We start from the raw sequence: 19,166 nt of genomic DNA, 5'->3' as shown, positions 1-19,166 counted from the left end.
TCCAGTTGTATAGGGTTCTAAGAAAAGAATTATAAAGCTGTAATCATTTATCTTTATTAAAAATGATAGAAACTCAAATGTTTATACAAATTGTTTAAATGAAAATTAAAATTTACTTACACTACTTTGCTTTGAGCACTTAATGATGTGTGGAATGTCATGGCAAAGCTCAGTATTTGGCCCAGTGTCATAATTTAAAAATAGAGCAGCACTGCAGCAGGCTTAACGACATAAAACCATTTTCACTCACATACAATAGTTGTTTAACCTATTTTTAAAGGTATAGTGGAACCTCTTCTTACAACTTTAATCTGTTCCGTAACGTAGCTCATAACCCGATCTGCTTGTATGCCGAGTCAATTTTCCTCATTTAAATTGAAATTTTATTAACCCTTTCAGGGTCGGCAGGCCCTCTCCCAAACCTGTTCTCGGAGTCCGTAAAAATTTGAAAAAAAAAAATTTTTTTTTGTTATGAAAAGATAGTTTTTTTTTTTCTAAACTTTATAGGCTTAAAATTTTTTTTTGCCGTCAATACTTACGGAGATATGGAGGCGTGAAGTTGACAGAAATTGAACCACATACGGCAACATCGACTGCCGGTCACCCGGTAATAGTTTATTTTGTTTTTTCCTACTTTTTTCTTTTATTTTTTAATATTTAATTTTTTTCAAGTAACTTTTATGGCCTCTGAGACCAATATAAAGACTATTTGGTATGTATTCACTCATTGTATACTACACAATAACAGCACAAACTTTGCTGTCATTATATTGTTTACAAAACATGTTTACACAAACCATCAAAAAATTTTTATTACTATTTTTCTATCATATATATACTCATATAAAGTCACTGGACAGCTTCCTATAACTACAAGAGGTTCTGAAGTTTGTAATAGTGTGGGGGTCCATACAACAGGGCATAAGAAGATGAATACCATTCTTAATGAAGTTCAAGCAATTTGTAATCGGCTAGGCCTCATAATATCTTCCTCTAAAACAAAGATCTTAACAAGCAAACGACATCCCCCACCCATCTATTTGCAGGGTGAAATCATTAGCTACGTTAAAACTTACAGATATCTTGGTGTAGATGTACCCTTTAACAAATCCACTATACCACAACTAAACAAGAAATGCAAAGCTAGGCTAAATGCTCTCAAAGCTGTTGCTGGCTACAATCCCAACTATGGTGCTAATGTGAGAATCGTGAGAATGATGTACATAGCCTATGTTAGGTCCTTAATTGATTATGCTGCTCCCATGTTGATATTAGCTAGAGAAAGTTCTCTCCGACCCTTGGAGTTATTGCAAAATGAAGCTCTCAGGATTATTCTTGGCTGTCCCAGATCTACAAAAGTTCTTAACATGAGGAAGGAGCTTGGTATTTCTAGTATCAGTGATAGGATTGTTGAAATTAACACTGTACTTGGTATTAGAATGTTGAGAAACGAACCAGACACTGTCACAGTGAATCTTACCAAGTGTCTAGAGGTAAATACACACAGATCTAAATGGATTGTGAAAACGTGCAATTGCATTAAGTTTTATAACCTACATGAACTGTATCACTGTAGGCAACAAGAGCATTTCACCCCTCCATGGAAGATGTGTTCATTTAATATCACATACCTACAAGTCCCTCCCAAGAAGCTCATTGCTAGTAATCCCTTCCTTAAATCTCTTGTTAGAGCAACTGCTCAAGAAGAAATTTCTCACCTAGCCGGTAGTAATAAGTTATCACAAGTTATATACACTGATGGATCTAAACAGGAGTCTTCTGGCAGGGCTGCATCTGCTCTTGTTGCCACCTCCCTAGTTAAGAACGATAATAAATTTGTTGAGTTAGGCATAAGAATTAACAACTGGTCGTCTACACTGCAAACTGAATTGTTTGCAATCCTAATGGCGCTAAAGCTAACCTATGACACTGAGCTTGACTCTATCATCATTACTGATTCTATGTCATCATTGAAGGCTCTTGACTCATATAATGACTCCAACAACATGCTCATTGGGGAAGCCAGGTATAGATACTCAAAAATTAGGGACAAAGGAATTAATGTACAATTGCTATGGATCCCATCACACATTGGATTACTCCTTCATGATAAAGTTGATATGTTAGCCAAGAAGAGTACCCAGAAGGAGAATGTAGAATATAACTTTGGTATAACTGTGTCTAGCATTAGGAATAATATTAGGAGAGAAGTAAATAATGAAAATGATTGTTATAGGAATGCAGTTAGAAGCCTGAGTAGATCTATAACCCACTATGATAACATGAACGTAGATAAGTATGTTTATGGAGCAACTTGCAATGTGAACAGACTGACTGATGTTGTAGTGGCCAGGCTTAGGCTTGGTTACAAGTACTTCTGGCAGTTTGGGAGACACACAGATGATGATCAAACTAAATGTAAATTATGTGATCAGGCATATGGTCACTCTCTTGAACACTATGTGCTTAATTGTCCACTTATTGAGGAATACAGAGACAGACAGTATAATAACCTATGTGACATGTCAAGATATCTTATTAATGAAAATAAGATACCAGATATACTAAGCAAATTTCCTAAATTTGCTTGTAACAGATAAGTGAACTATAGATATGTAGATATAAATCCATATGTATTCCTGTTAACCCTTTGGGGCCTAGTTCCTAGGCCTTTTGTGTATCCATATGCTCTCACGCTACCGTCCACTGGATGGATATGGGGTGCACAATAAACTAGCCACTTCGGTGGCAAAATCTAAAAATTTCCTCCAGTACACATGTCATCTGTGTTCACACCTCCCCTACACACGTCATCTGTGTTCACACCTCCCGTACACACGCCATCTATGTTCACACCTCCAGTACACACGTCATCTGTGTTCACACCTCCCCTACACACGTCATCTGTTTTCACACCTCTCCTACACACGCCATCTGTGTTCACAACTCCAGTACACACGTCATCTGTGTTCACACCTCCAGTACACACGTCACCTGTGTTCACACCTCCAGTACACACATCATCTGTGTTCACACCTCCAGTACACACGTCATCTGTGTTCACACCTCCAGTACACACGTCATCTGTGTTCACACCTCCATTACACACGTCACCTGTGTTCACACCTCCAGTACACACGTCATCTGTGTTCACACCTCCAGTACACACGTCATCTGTGTTCACACCTCCAGTACACACATCACCTGTGTTCACACCTCCAGTACACACATCACCTGTGTTCACACCTCCAGTACACACGTTACCTGTGTTCACACCTCCAGTACACACGTCATCTGTGTTCACACTGTACACGTCTTCAGTGTTCCCTCCTCCACTACACATGTCTTGAAAGGAACGGTTCCAGTTGCTCTAGGATATCTTCCAATACTAGGTATTTACGGCAAATAAGACGAAAGACCGAATGCCAGGTTTGTTTCCTTGTGAGATAAGTAATTATAACATATATACAACTACTACAAAATGAAAGAAAAAATATTTTAAGATAGCTTTGAAATTTTTGCAAAGATAAAAAATACTCATAACCTAGAAAGAAAACAAAGATTGATGGTTTGATGATGTTTTCTTGCAAAATATCTAATCGATAAAGTTCTTCTGAAATAGTGTACAGGAAGGCCCCGCTTTACGGCGTTTCACTTTACGGCGTTCCGCTAATACGGACATTTCAAATTATGACCAAAACTCACTATACGGCTCCCCCCACCTGACTTTCTAATACGGTCACCGTGCCCCACCCTGTTTGTTTACATTCTCCATGAGCTCAGTAAGCACTAAGTCTCTCCATTTTGTCTGGAAACTCCAAAATTTCAAATGTTTTTAAAAGTTATTTCATATTTTATATATACTCTGATAATTATACTTATGTATACCTGTACCTAAATAAACTTACATACATCGAGTCATTTAAATGTCGTATATTACGTTAATATACACATTTTCATTAATCCATCCATGATATTTTTTTCAAAATTATATAATAAACACGATGCATAACATATAAATAAGATAAATACACCCCACAGTAGAATAAATAAACAAATGTGAGATGTCGTAGCAGACGACTTGCACAAGTGGTGATAATAACAATACTGAGTCTCATTAAATGTCGTATATTACGGTAATATACACATTTTCATTAATCCATCCATGATATTTTTTTCAAAATCATATAATAAACACGATGCATAACATATAAATAAGATAAATACACCCCACAGTAGAATAAATAAACAAATGTGAGATGTCGTAGCAGACGACTTGCACAAGTGGTGATAATAACAATACCGAGTCTCATTAAATGTCGTATATTACGGTAATATACACATTTTCATTAATCCATCCATGATATTTTTTTCAAAATTATATAATAAACACGATACATAACATAAAAAGATGATAAATACACCCCACAATAGAATAAATAAACATAAATATAAGATGTGGGAGCCACATAACTTGTACAAGTGACGCCAAGAATAACATTTTCTCTAATCTAACATAAGAGTAAATGTGTTACTGGGGGTAACTGTAGAAAATTATTCCTTTCGTATGTATGTAAGTAAGTTTATTCAGGTATACACAAATACAGTTACATAGATTATCATACATAACAACATACGTGTAGAGAACCTAGGATAACCCAAAAAAGTCAGTGTGACTTATTTCCATTGCCTTCACTCAGAGCTTCATTTCTTCTCAAAATGATGTTACATGAGAATGGGAGTGTTCTTCTTTATTAATTCTACCGTATCAATGTAGAGACAACCTGTACACAATGTAACTTGTACACAAACCAGACGTGTACACTTCGTTTGTTTACAAAACTTACCTTCGCCTGGTTTGTTTACATAACTGCGCCTGCCCCCTCTCATGTATTCATTCTTTCTCTCTCTCATTTATTCGTTTTATCTCATTTACTTACTCCTGACCCTACATTAAGACTACAAATATTTTAAGGTAAGTAATGAGTGAACTGTATATACATTTTATCGCTCTGGGATGCTTAAATATCATAGAATAGTATGTGTGGGTGGGGTGGCCTGGTGAGGCTATTACAATACATACCACACTTGATTTCTTACAATAAATACTACTTGTCTCACCCTAGATTAAGACTATAAATATTTTAAGGTAAGTAATGAGTGCACTATGTGTGTATTGTACCTTTTTATTGTTTTTTGATGCCTGGTTCTATTGCTAACTTAATATATGTTAGTGTAAACTTGTTATCTAGTGTTTGTATGCATTTATAAGTGGAAAAAAAGGGTGTTCCACTTTACGGCGATTTCCGCTTTACGGCGGTAGCCTGGAACCTAACCCGCCGTATAAGTGGGGCCTTCCTGTATTATATAAATGAGTTGCCACAGCAATAAATTCTATTACTATCGTTTTCAATAAGAAAAATACCACTGGGAATGAAATTCATTATCAGAAAATTAATTATAGTGCAAGTGTACGATGTCAACAACCTATCGATGAATTCTCAACTGATATATATGTGATGAATTAATGTGATAATGTGCACACACGACGCGATAAAGCAGTCCGGTGTTAACCATGTTCTTACTGGCAAGTAAATAATTCCAGAACAACGACCCTTACAAAATAGTGACTCCTGATGCCGGTGAAGTGATCTTGATCCAAAGAATTGGAGTTACATTCCATTTCCTTGGAACGAGTCCTATTGCTTTCCATTCCCTAGGTGCTGTATGGCCCCTATGATTTTAGCGCTCTCCCATAAATGTAATAATAATGAAGATTACAAATAGTGTAACGAGGGAGACACAAGATATGCACAGAGGTGAATATTTCTTAGTGTATACGAATAAAGTCTGCGTTGATCTATAACCCACTATGATAACATTAACATAGATAAGTATGTTTATGGAGCAACTTGCAATGTGAACAGACTGACTGATGTTGTAGTGGCCAGGCTTAGGCTTGGTTACAAGTACTTCTGGCAGTTTGGGAGACACACAGATGATGATCAAACTAAATGTAAATTATGTGGTCAGGCATATGGTCACTCTCTTGAACACTATGTGCTTAATTGTCCACTTATTGAGGAATATAGAGATAGACAGTATAATAACCTATGTGACATGTCAAGATATCTTATTAATGAAAATAAGATACCAGATATACTAAGCAAATTTCCTAAATTTGCTTGTAACAGATAAGTGAACTATAGATATGTAGATATAAATTCATATGTATTCCTGTTAACCCTTTGGGGTCTAGTTCCTAGGCTTTTTGTGTATCCATATGCTCTTGCGCTACCGTCCACAGGATGGATATGGGGTGCACAATAAACTAGCCACTTCGGTGGCAAAATCTAAAAAATCTAATCTGGGGGTGGACTTGTAAATATGCTGAGTCACCGGTGTGTCGTGTGTAACAATGATGCATCATACCACCACTCACTAACCTCACTGCCTTCCACAACACATCCCTTCCTCCCCACACACCTACCTTTCTTCATTCTCTTCCTACGTACGTTCCCTCCTCCTTCCTCTCATCTCTTCCTACCTACTTTCCCTCCTTCCTTCCTTCCCTCTCTCCTTCCTTCCCTTCCTCCTTCCTTCCCTCCCCCCTTCCTTACCTCCCTCCTTCCTTCCCTCCCTCCTTCCTTCCCTCCTTCTTTCCCTCCCTCCCTCCCTCCTTTCTTCCCTTCCTCCCTCCTTTCTTCCCTCCCTCCCTCCTTTCTTCCCTCCCTCCTTCCCTCCCTCCTTCCTTCCCTCCTTCCTTCCCTCCTTCCTTCCCTCCTTCCTTCCCTCCCTCCTTCCTTCCCTCCCTCCTTTCTTCCCTCCTTCCTTCCTTCCCTCTTTCCTTCCCTCCCTCCTTCCTTCCCTCCCTCCTTCCTTTCCTCCCTCCTTCCTTCTTTCCCTGCCTACTTTCTTCTTTCCTTCCCTTCTTCTTTCTTTCCCTCCCTTTTTCCTTCCTTCCCTCCTTCCTTCCCTCCCTCCCTCCTTCCTTTCCTCCTTCCTTCCTTCCCTCCTTCCTTCCTTCCCTCCTTCCTTCCTTCCCTCCTTCCTTCCTTCCCTCCTTCCTTCCCTCCTTCCTTCCCTCCCTCCTTTCTTCCCTCCTTCCTTCCTTCCCTCTTTCCTTCCCTCCCTCCTTCCTTTCCTCCCTCCTTCCTTCTTTCCCTGCCTACTTTCTTCTTTCCTTCCCTTCTTCTTTCTTTCCCTCCCTTTTTCCTTCCTTCCCTCCTTCCTTCCCTCCCTCCCTCCTTCCTTTCCTCCTTCCTTTCCTCCTTCCTTCCTTCCCTCCTTCCTTCCTTCCCTCCTTCCTTCCTTCCCTCCTTCCTTCCCTCCCTCCCTCCCTCCTTCCTTCCTTCCTTCCTTCCTTCCCTCCCTCCTTCCCTCCCTCCCTCCCTCCCTCCCTCCCTCCCTTCCTTCCTTCCCTCCTTCCTTCCCTCCTTCCTTCCTTCCCTCCCTCCCTCCTTCCTTCCCTCCCTCCTTCCTTCCTTCCCTCCCTTCTTCCTTCCCTCCCTCCTTCCTTCCTTCCCTCCTTCCTTCCTTCCTTCCCTCCTTCCTTCCTTCCCTCCTTCCTTCCTTCCCTCCTTCCTTCCTTCCCTCCTTCCTTCCTTCCTTCCTTTCTTCCCTCCTTCCTTTCCTCCTTCCTTCCTTCCCTCCTTCCTTCCCTCCTTCCTTCCTTCCTTCCCTCCTTCCTTCCCTCCTTCCTTCCTTCCCTCCTTCCTTCCTTCCCTCCCTCCTTCCCTTCTTCCCTCCTTCCTTCCTTCATGTAACTTTTCTGGCCTGTGAGACCAATACAGTGGACCCCCGGTTAACGAACTTTTTTCATTCCAGAAGTATGTTCAGGTGCCAGTACTGACCGAATTTTTTCCCATAAGGAATATTGTGAAGTAGATTAGTCCATTTCAGACCCCCAAACATACACATACAAACGCACTTACATAAATACACTTACATAATTGGTCGCATTTGGAGGTGATCGTTAAGCGGGGGTCCACTGTATAAGGTATATTGAATATATATTCACTCATTTTCTGCTACACAGTAACTGCACAAACAGTTGTTATATTGAAGATTGAGACACTTATGCAACATATGGGAATCTTTATTCAGGAAACGTTTCGCCACACATTGGCTTCATCAGTCCAATACAAAGCAGAACGTGTAAGGTGAGGAGTTTGAGGTAATCAATCCCTCAGCCTGGAGTCGATGTGTTCAGTCTTCAACTTGTCAGATTTTCAAACCATTTATCACAGTTATTATATTGTTTACATAAAATGCTTACACAAACCAACAATAAAAAAATGTTGTTTATTACTATTTTTCTATCACATATATACACATATGAAGTCAATGGACACTTCCCAGAACTGCTACAGCTTCTGTAAAGCTTTTAGTTGTTGTGTGGGGGTGGACTTGTAAATATGCTGAGTCACCGGCCTAATTAGTGTCACAATGACAAATAACACCACCACTCACCACCCTCACTGCCTGTCAACACCCATCCCTTCCTCCCCACCCCACCAACCCACATGGAAATAAGTCACTGTCTGAATTTTTTGAGTTATCCTAGGTTAATGGTCTCCTTCCTTTCTTCCCTCCTTCCTTCCCTCCTTCCCTCCTTCCTCTCATCTCTTCTTTTCTTCCTTCCTTCCTCTCATCTCTTCCTTTCTTCCTTCCTTCCTCTCATCTCTTCCTTTCTTCCTTCCTTCCTCTCATCTCTTCCTTCTTTCCTCCCTTTCTTCTACCTTCCTTCTTCCTTCCTTCCTTCCTTCCTTTAGGTCAGTTTCCTGGGCATTGCTTTCGGTCACAAACTCCTCAAAACCATGAAATTCATCTTCACTGACACTTCCATCTGTGTTTGAACTGTTGCTTGGGAACAAAAGAGCCCCAATTAGCCGAGGAGTGAGGAAGTGAGGAGTTTCTTACTGCTAGACATGGTGAACAAGGTGTAATAAAATGGCTTTCCCACAATGCACCACTGGGTCCCTGATTTTTTTTATACCGTGCACACTGACCATGGAGACCCATTCTCTCACATCCAGGACTACCAGCCTTTTCCTGCTTGATTTGAGGACGCTAGAATTTATGCATACAAGTACGGCACCAACCCTGGCACGTAAGCAATACTAGTACGGCATCAACCCTGAAAGGGTTAATCCGTTCCAGCGGAATTCCTGCTCTCGGGAGGCAGGACAAAAGTTCTTCAATGTGATGCTAATATCAACTCTATGGCTAATTTTTCTATCACAATTTATCTAATACAACATAAACAATACAGTGGTATCTCATTTTTTGGCCACTTTGTTTATTGGCTGAATCGTTTTTAGGCTGGTTTTTCTGTGGAAATTTTGCTCTGTATTTCAGCTGTTGCCTTGTATATTGGCCATATTAGACTTGTTAGCCTGCCTCTCCTGCTGGGATGCCAGGCTTTGGTGAGTCAGTCTCCCTTTGTCTGTCAGTGAGTGAGCACATACTCCGCGCATTCATCCAAACATTTCTTTAAAATCCAATGTTTTTCGTGGTTTTTATTAAGTGCGACTGTGAAATAAGTCAACATGGGGCCCAAGAAAGTTCCTTGTAAAGTTCCTTTGGTAAAGAAAGTGAGAAACACAATGGAATTTAAGAAGGAAGTAATAGAAAAATATGAAAGTGGTGTACGGGTGCTGGAACTTGCTAGGATGTATGGCAAAAACAAATCAACAGTCACCTCTATCCTGGCAAAGAAAGAACAAATCAAGGAAGCTGATGTGGCAAAAGGGGTAAACCTGTTAACAAAAAAGAGATCACAAACTAATGAAGATGTGGAGAAGTTGTTGTTGCTGTTGTGGATCAGGGAAAAACAATTAGCAGGAGATAGTGTTTCAGAGACGATCATTCGTGAAAAGGCAAGGCAGTTGCATGCGGATCTCGTAAAGAAAATGCCTGGTACTAGTGATGATGATAGTGAATTTAAGTCCAGCAGAGGTTGGTTTGAGATATTTAACCCTTTCAGGGTCCAAGGCCCAAATCTGGAGTCACGCACCAGTGTCCAAGAATTTAAAAAAAAAAAAATTTGTTATTTTTTCTTATGAAATCGTAGAGAATCTTTTTGTGAAGGTAATAAAACAAAAAGTACGAAATTTGGTGGAAAATTGACGAAATTATGCTCTCGCGAATTTTGATGTGTCAGCGATATTTACGAATCGGCGATTTTGCCGACTTTGACTCCCATTTTAGGCCAATTACATTATTCCAATCAACCAAATTCTTAGCTATTTCACTAGTATTACTTCTATTCTATCGATTGAGCACAAGAAATCGCCAAGTCAACTGTTTCAACTACAAAATAAAGTGATCGGAAATTGTTAATTTGGCCAATTTAACACAAAGTTCAAAATATTCCAATTTCAAAATAGGGTCCAGAATGAACAATGTAGGCATTACTGGCACTAAACTAACATTTCCTCTGTTCATTAGTTATGTTTTGAGGCTTTACAAATAAATTCCATTTTGATTTTTTATTCACATAATGAATTTTTATTCACACCAAAAAATAGAAGATTTACTGTTATGCAATACTGTAATAATTGTATAAATATCATCACCATATTTGTGAATGTATATTAGACCCACCAGTTGGTGTGTATTAGACGTGCGAGGTCGTTTGTTTACTCTTGAATATCGGCAAAAATTTAACATTTCTGCTACTTTGAGCTCAGTTTCAAGCCATTTCCAGTGCTAAAACCAATCAAAATCATCTCTATTTCTGTAATATGTCTTCCATTCTATCAAATGAGACCAAGAAATCGCAAATACAACTATAAAAAACATACGAAAAAACACTGCAAAGTTGCTGTTTTAATCGAAAAATCATGATTTCATTTTTTTCTCTCATTATACACAGTGTGCTGCAGGATCTGTTTTATGTGGTGCACACATACCACATAGATGTATTCTCTCATATCTAGGCCCAAATGTACCACTCACAGTTTATCAGAGTGAGCTGAGCTCATGGTGTAGATCTACGGTTTGGACCCTGAACGTAAAGCCGTAGATCTACGGGACGGACCCTGAAAGGGTTAAGAGGCATTACTTTTCCCCTGTGGGGAAGTAACCCCAGAGAGGGACTTTTTACCTGAAGTCATTATGAAGGGGATTTCCCTTCCAAACACTAAACTGCTCTCCCTCACTCCTCCTCCCTATCTTCCATAAGCCAAAAACAGTCTTCAATAAAGGTATGTAGCAGTGATTTAAATGTTCTTAATTTATTTTATTTAGTTCTCATTGTTTTGTGTATGTAAAACTATAAATAATCTTGAAAAAAATGTATTTTTTTGTGATTATTTTTGGGTGTCTGGAACGGATTAATTGTACTTACATTAATTCTTATGGAAAATATTGCTTCGAATTTCGGCCGTTTCGAATTTAGGCCAACTTTCTGGAATGGATTATGGCTGAAAAATGAGGTTTCACTGCATAATTAACACAGAAACATGATATTTACACTGCTGCCACCAATCGCCATAATATGGCAAGTGGTGGCAGCAGCGTCCATTAACTCTCCCACTCTGACTATATCTTTCCATGCTTTGGAGTGTTTGTGAGGCAAACTGCACTAGTTTCATTAATAATTTCATAAATAAGAAATATTGTCTAAAAACATAATAGAGAATGTAAAGAAATAAAGAGGTTTTATAAGTGTACGTACGCTGGCAGAGGTGGAGAGTGGAAGATAGGCTACTTGCTGCTAGCTCCTACTACCACCCCCTCATTTGTTTAATTATGATTTCATGCTGTAGTTTCATGGACATTATCCTCTTTTTCTTTTTAGCACTATCCTTTGCACTTACTTTCTTAGGACCCATGGTTAGAAAAAAGAAATTTAGCAATAACACAAGAAATGCTTCCATGGTGACATAAACACGTTGCACAACTCAGCTGATGTTGTGGTGTTGACTGTGCCACCTAGTGGCGATGTTCTGAAACTTGCTCATTATTATTATTATTATTATTATTATTATTATTTAGGGAACTGGAGCACAGATCCAATTCCCTAGATCAGGAACCCCTCACCAGTGTCAAGGAACCTTCCTTGAGGGGAAAGCTTGCAACCTGAATTTGGCTCATATCCAGGAGCAAAAAAATCAACCAAGCGACGGTTTGTATCCTGAAAAACTCCCATGGTGGGGCACTTGTAAGCAGAGGTTCCACTGTATTGGGCAGTCTGATCTTCCTCAGGTCAAACCTGATAACCTCTCCTTCCCCAGGTGCTGTATGACCCTTAAGGATTTTTCACTTCTCATGAATATACAATAATAAAAATAATCGGAGAGACTTCAGCAAGCGTGAGTGAGCGTGTTAGATAGGACTGAATGGAGACGAATGGTACTTGGGACCTGACGATCTGTTGGAGTGTGAGCAGGGTAATATTTAGTGAAGGGATTCAGGGAAACCGGTTATTTTCATATAGTTGGACTTGAGTTCTGGAAATGGGAAGTACAATGCCTGCACTTTAAAATAGGGGTTTGGGATATTGGCAGTTTGGAGGGATATGTTGTGTAGCTTTATTCGTATATGCTTCTAAACTGTTGTATTCTGAGCACCTCTGCAAAAACAGTGATAATGTGTGAGTGTGGTGAAAGTGTTGAATGATGATGAAAGTATTTTCTTTTTGGGGATTTTCTTTTTTTTTTGGGTCACCTTGCCTTGGTGGGAGATGGCCGACTTGTTGAAAAAAACAAAATCAGAGAGGAAAAAAAGAATTAGAAATAAGTTGTCAATGTATGGGAATTGAAAGCAAAAACAGAAAAGCAGTTCTGGTTTCTCTCTCTCCCCCTTACTTTATGCAGATTTGTCTTATGAAAATTCAATACTATGTATTGTCCTATTTCTGTCAGTAATTCCATATATGTTACAGTATGTATATTTATTGAATGTCAGTGCTATTCACAAAGTATATTAAAGATTCTTATTATGCAGAATTACATTAACTGTTTATAGCCTTATCCAGCTTAGTAAAACTTGATCAGGCCTGGAATGCATCTGCATAAAGTGCTCAAAAAGTTGGAACACAATGTAGTTTTGTTGTTTTCTCACATAATAGAGGCCAGTTTATCTGTTATACCTCTTTTTAACAAAGCCATTTCTTTTTAATACCTAGTGTTAATAATGCTTTATGTATGTATTTATCCTAGTTAACACTACTATTTTTCAGGATTTAAGTGAGAAGGTACGAGAGTTGGATAGTTTCTCTGACCGAATGATGCAATACAACATACATAAAGATCCAGAAAGAACATTGTGAGTTTATTAGTCATGTTTTGAATTTCTTAAGAGTATGGCCTTTCAGTTCTTGATTAAGCATTTTGTAAATTTATTAGTTTAAAGTCTTACTTAGCTAAGAAGTTGCTCCTTCAACTGAATTGGATAATGTTGTCACCCTTGCCCTAGCAAGATGTGCCCCATCCCTTAGATACATATCATATTTGCCAGAGAAATGGTCCCAGTTTTCAGTGAAATGAATTCCATGTTGTTTGCAGTACTCATATAGCCAGAAATTAACACAAATTGCCCTTGACATTAATTTATTGCCCACTCTTCTAGGCAAAATGATACATATGATTGGGATCCTTCTTTTGACCTCAAATATATAGCTGCCCTGTATGTACTTGGGTAATAACTCCTGCTTCCTGCATTTTCCAGTATCATTTTCTCTAGCACTGAGGAAGATACTGTGGGTTATTACCATTTTCTAACATGATGTTATCTGACCTGCTCATTACCTTACCCATACCTGCATCAGGGAAACACACCTTTTGAATTCTTAGTTTTATTAGTAAAGGAGTTAATGGTACCTTATTTCTTATTTAGAAAAGTGATTTCATACCTTCAAGCCTGGCTTGTTTCGTAAACTTCCCTTAATTTCGTAATTCTTCCCGTATCACAAACCACTTCCCATTTGTTCTTGCTAGCAACCTCTCCTTCATTGCTATTAATTAACTTGTTCCCTTTACAATCACCAATCACTTGGATTAAAACGCCGACTTTGTGGTGTGTTTTCGTATAGTATTTATGGTTGTATTCTTGTTTTCTTGGTCTCATTTGATAGAATGGGAAACATATTATAGAAATAGTGGTGATCTTGATTGGATTTTCTGTGAAAAGAACCTTGAAATGGAGCTCAAAGTAGGGGAAATGTTTGATTTTTGCCAATGTTCAAAAGTAAACAAATGATGTCATTGTCCAATAAATGTCCAACTAGCCATTTTAATATGCAGTCATGAATGGGTTGACATTATTTATACAATTATTACAATATTGCAGTAGTCTGCATAACAGTAAATCTTCTATTTTTTGTTTGAATAAAAATTCAAAATAGAAAGCAAGAGTAATATCAGAGGGGCCTGGAGACATGATTGATGAAGAAAGAAAATATTATTTTAGAGCCAGGAATGTCTGCATTGTTCATTCTGGACCCTATTTTGAAAGTGGCATATTTTTTAATTTGCATGAAATTGGCCAAATTGCAAATTTCTGACCACGTTATTGGGTAGTTGAAATCAGTAAATGGGCAGTTTCTTGTCCTCAGTCGATAGAACAAATAGAGTTCTAAAGAAATAGCTATGAGTTTGGTTGACTGGAACAATGGAATTAGCCAAAAATAGGGCTCAAAGTGGGCGAAATTGCTGATTCGTAAATATCGCCGAGGTCACTAACTTTGCGAGAGCGTAGTTCCGTAAGTTATCCATCAAATTTCGTTATTTTGGTGTCGTTACCATCGGGAAAAGATTCTCTATCATTTCATTATAAAATATATATATGTAGTAGTAGGTTGGTAGACAGCAACCACCCAGGGAGGTACTACCGTCCTGCCAAGTGAGTGTAAAACGAAAGCCTGTAATTGTTTTACATGATGGTAGGATTGCTGGTGTCTTTTGTCTGTCTCATAAATATGCAAGATTACAGGTACGTCTTGCTACTTCTACTTACACTTAGGTCACACTACACATACATGTACACGTTTATTTATACACACTCATCTGAGTTTTCTTTGATTTTATCTTAATAGTTCTTGGTCTTATTACTTTTCCTTTTATATCCATGGGGAAGTGGAATAAGAATCTTTCCTCCGTAAGCCATGCGTGTTGTAAAAGTCAACTAAAATGCCGGGAACAATGGGCTAGTAACCCCTTTTCCTGTAAAGATTACTAAAAAGAATAAGAAGAAGAAAATTGTCAAAGTGGGAAGTCTGAATGTGCGTGGATGTTGTGCAAATGATAAGAAAGAGATGATTGTGGATGTTATGAACGAGAAGAAACTGGATGTCCTGGCTTTAAGTGAAACAAAGCTGAAGGGGGTGGGAGAGTTTCAATGGAGAGGAATAAATGGGATTAGGTCAGGGGTTTCAAATAGAGTTAGAGCTAAAGAAGGAGTAGCAATAATGTTGAAGGATAAGCTATGGCAGGAAAAGAGGGACTACAAATGTATAAATTCAAGGATTATGTGGAGTAAAATAAAGATTGGATGTGAAAAGTGGGTTATAGTAAGCGTGTATGCACCTGGAGAAGAGAGAAGTGTAGAGGAGAGAGAGAGATTCTGGGAAATGTTGAGTGAATGCGTGGGGAGTTTTGAATCAAGTGTGAGAGTAATGGTGGTTGGGGATTTCAATGCTAAAGTGGGTAAAAATGTTATGGAGGGAGTAGTAGGTAAATTTGGGGTGCCAGGGGTAAATGTAAATGGGGAGCCTTTAATTGAGCTATGTGTAGAAAGAAATTTGGTAATAAGTAATACATATTTTATGAAAAAGAGGATAAATAAATATACAAGGTATGATGTAGCACGTAATGAAAGTAGTTTGTTAGATTATGTATTGGTGGATAAAAGGTTGATGGGTAGGCTCCAGGATGTACATGTTTATAGAGGGGCAACTGATATATCGGATCATTATTTAGTTGTAGCTACAGTTAGAGTAAGAGGTAGATGGGAAAAGAGGAAGGTGGCAACAACAAGTAAGAGGGAGGTGAAAGTGTATAAACTAAGGCAGGAGGAAGTTCGGGCGAGATATAAGCGACTATTGGCAGAAAGGTGGGCTAGTGCAAAGATGAGTAGTGGGGGGGTTGAAGAGGGTTGGAATAGTTTTAAAAATGCAGTATTGGAATGTGGGGCAGAAGTTTGTGGTTATAGGAGGGTGGGGGCAGGAGGAAAGAGGAGTGATTGGTGGAATGATGAAGTAAAGGGTGTGATAAAAGAGAAAAAGGTAGCTTACGAGAGGTTTTTACAAAGCAGAAGTGTTATAAGAAGAGCAGAGTATATGGAGAGTAAAAGAAAGGTGAAGAGAGTGGTGAGAGAGTGCAAAAGGAGAGCAGATGAAAGAGTGGGAGAGGCACTGTCAAGAAATTTTAATGAAAATAAGAAAAAATTTTGGAGTGAGTTAAACAAGTTAAGAAAGCCTAGGGAAAGTATGGATTTGTCCATTAAAAACAGAGTAGGGGAGTTAGTAGATGGGGAGAGGGAGGTATTAGGTAGATGGCGAGAATATTTTGAGGAACTTTTAAATGTTGAGGAAGAAAGGGAGGCGGTAATTTCATGCACTGGCCAGGGAGGTATACCATCTTTTAGGAGTGAAGAAGAGCAGAATGTAAGTGTGGTGGAGGTACGTGAGGCATTACGTAGAATGAAAGGGGGTAAAGCAGCTGGAACTGATGGGATCATGACAGAAATGTTAAAAGCAGGGGGGGATATAGTGTTGGAGTGGTTGGTACTTTTGTTTAATAAATGTATGAAAGAGGGGAAGGTACCTAGGGATTGGCGGAGAGCATGTATAGTCCCTTTATATAAAGGGAAAGGGGACAAAAGAGATTGTAAAAATTATAGAGGAATAAGTTTACTGAGTATACCAGGAAAAGTATACGGTAGGGTTATAATTGAAAGAATTAGAGGTAAGACAGAATGTAGAATTGCGGACGAGCAAGGAGGCTTCAGAATGGGTAGGGGATGTGTAGATCAAGTGTTTACATTGAAGCATATATGTGAACAGTATTTAGATAAAGGTAGGGAAGTTTTTATTGCATTTATGGATTTAGAAAAGGCATATGATAGAGTGGATAGAGGAGCAATGTGGCAGATGTTGCAAGTATATGGAATAGGTGGTAAGTTACTAAATGCTGTAAAGAGCTTTTATGAGGATAGTGAGGCTCAGGTTAGGGTGTGTAGAAGAGAGGGAGACTACTTCCCGGTAAAAGTAGGTCTTAGACAGGGATGTGTAATGTCACCATGGTTGTTTAATATATTTATAGATGGGGTTGTAAAAGAAGTAAATGCTAGGATGTTCGGGAGAGGGGTGGGATTAAATTATGGGGAATCAAATTCAAAATGGGAATTGACACAGTTACTTTTTGCTGATGATACTGTGCTTATGGGAGATTCTAAAGAAAAATTGCAAAGGTTAGTGGATGAGTTTGAGAATGTGTGTAAAGGTAGAAAGTTGAAAGTGAACATAGAAAAGAGTAAGGTGATGAGGGTATCAAATGATTTAGATAAAGAAAAATTGGATATCAAATTGGGGAGGAGGAGTATGGAAGAAGTGAATGTTTTCAGATACTTGGGAGTTGACGTGTCGGCGGATGGATTTATGAAGGATGAGGTTAATCATAGAATTGATGAGGGAAAAAAGGTGAGTGGTGCGTTGAGGTATATATGGAGTCAAAAAACGTTATCTATGGAGGCAAAGAAGGGAATGTATGAAAGTATAGTAGTACCAACACTCTTATATGGATGTGAAGCTTGGGTGGTAAATGCAGCAGCGAGGAGACGGTTGGAGGCAGTGGAGATGTCCTGTCTAAGGGCAATGTGTGGTGTAAATATTATGCAGAAAATTCGGAGTGTGGAAATTAGGAGAAGGTGTGGAGTTAATAAAAGCATTAGTCAGAGGGCAGAAGAGGGGTTGTTGAGGTGGTTTGGTCATTTAGAGAGAATGGATCAAAGTAGAATGACATGGAAAGCATATAAATCTATAGGGGAAGGAAAGAGGGGTAGGGGTCGTCCTTGAAAGGGTTGGAAAGAGGGGGTAAAGGAGGTTTTGTGGGTGAGGGGCTTGGACTTCCAGCAAGCGTGCATGAGCGTGTTAGATAGGAGTGAATGGAGACGAATGATACTTGGGACCTGACGATCTGTTGGAGTGTGAGCAGGGTAATATTTAGTGAAGGGATTCAGGGAAACCGGTTATTTTCATATAGTCAGACTTGAGTCCTGGAAATGGGAAGTACAATGCCTGCACTTTAAAGGAGGGGTTTGGGATATTGGCAGTTTGGAGTGATATATTGTGTATCTCTATACGTATATGCTTCTAAACTGTTGTATTCTGAGCACCTCTGCAAAAGCAGTGATAATGTGTGAGTGTGGTGAAAGTGTTGAATGATGATGAAAGTATTTTCTTTTTGGGGATTTTCTTTCTTTTTTTTGGGTCACCCTGCCTCGGTGGGAGACGACCGACTTGTTGAAAAAAAAAAAAAAAAATATATATATATATATATACATATATATATATATATATATATATATATATATATATATATATATATATATATATATATATATATATATATATATATATATATATATATATATATATATATATATATATATATATATATATATATATATATATATATATATATATATATATATATATATATATATATTGAGATATATATTTTTATTTTTTTAACATATATTTGACATATATATATATGTGTTGAAGTTGGCATATATATGTAAATGCAACAGCGATATGTGTGTTTTACAATTTTTTTTTTTTTTCAACAAGTCGGCCGTCTCCCACCGAGACAGGGTGACCCAAAAAAGAAAGAAAATCCCCAAAAAGAAAAGGCTTTCATCATCATTCAACACTTTCACCTCACTCATACATAATCACTGTTTCTGCAGAGGCACCCAGATACAACAGTTTAGAAACATATGTAAAGATTTATCACATATCCCTCCAAACTGCCAATATCCCTAACCCCCTCCTTTAAAGTGCAGGCATTGTACTTCCCATTTTCAGTACTCAAGTCCGGTTATATGAAAATAACCAGTTTCCTTGAATCCTTTCACTAAATATTAGCCTGCTCACACTCCAACAGCTTGTCAGGTCCCAAAAATCATTCGCCACCATTCCTATCTAACATTCGCCA

The 19,166-nt window shown here is 38.5% G+C and overlaps 1 protein-coding gene across 3 annotated transcripts in view; it reads left to right on the top strand.

The window, feature by feature from the left end:
• Nucleotides 1-19,166, top strand: part of mRpS9 (mitochondrial ribosomal protein S9) — a 93,356-nt gene that overhangs the window by 19,222 nt on the left and 54,968 nt on the right. For all 3 annotated transcript variants that reach the window (XM_053781420.2, XM_070096354.1, XM_053781419.2), the window contains exon 5: nucleotides 13,190-13,275. In XM_053781420.2, the coding sequence (XP_053637395.1) occupies nucleotides 13,190-13,275 (86 nt within the window). The remainder of the gene's footprint in view (nucleotides 1-13,189; nucleotides 13,276-19,166) is intronic.

This window comes from Cherax quadricarinatus, chromosome 53 (genome assembly GCF_038502225.1).
Source record: "Cherax quadricarinatus isolate ZL_2023a chromosome 53, ASM3850222v1, whole genome shotgun sequence".
Classification (NCBI taxonomy): domain Eukaryota; kingdom Metazoa; phylum Arthropoda; class Malacostraca; order Decapoda; family Parastacidae; genus Cherax; species Cherax quadricarinatus.
Note: the sequence above shows the minus strand (reverse complement) of the source record. Positions and strands in the feature narration are given on the sequence as shown.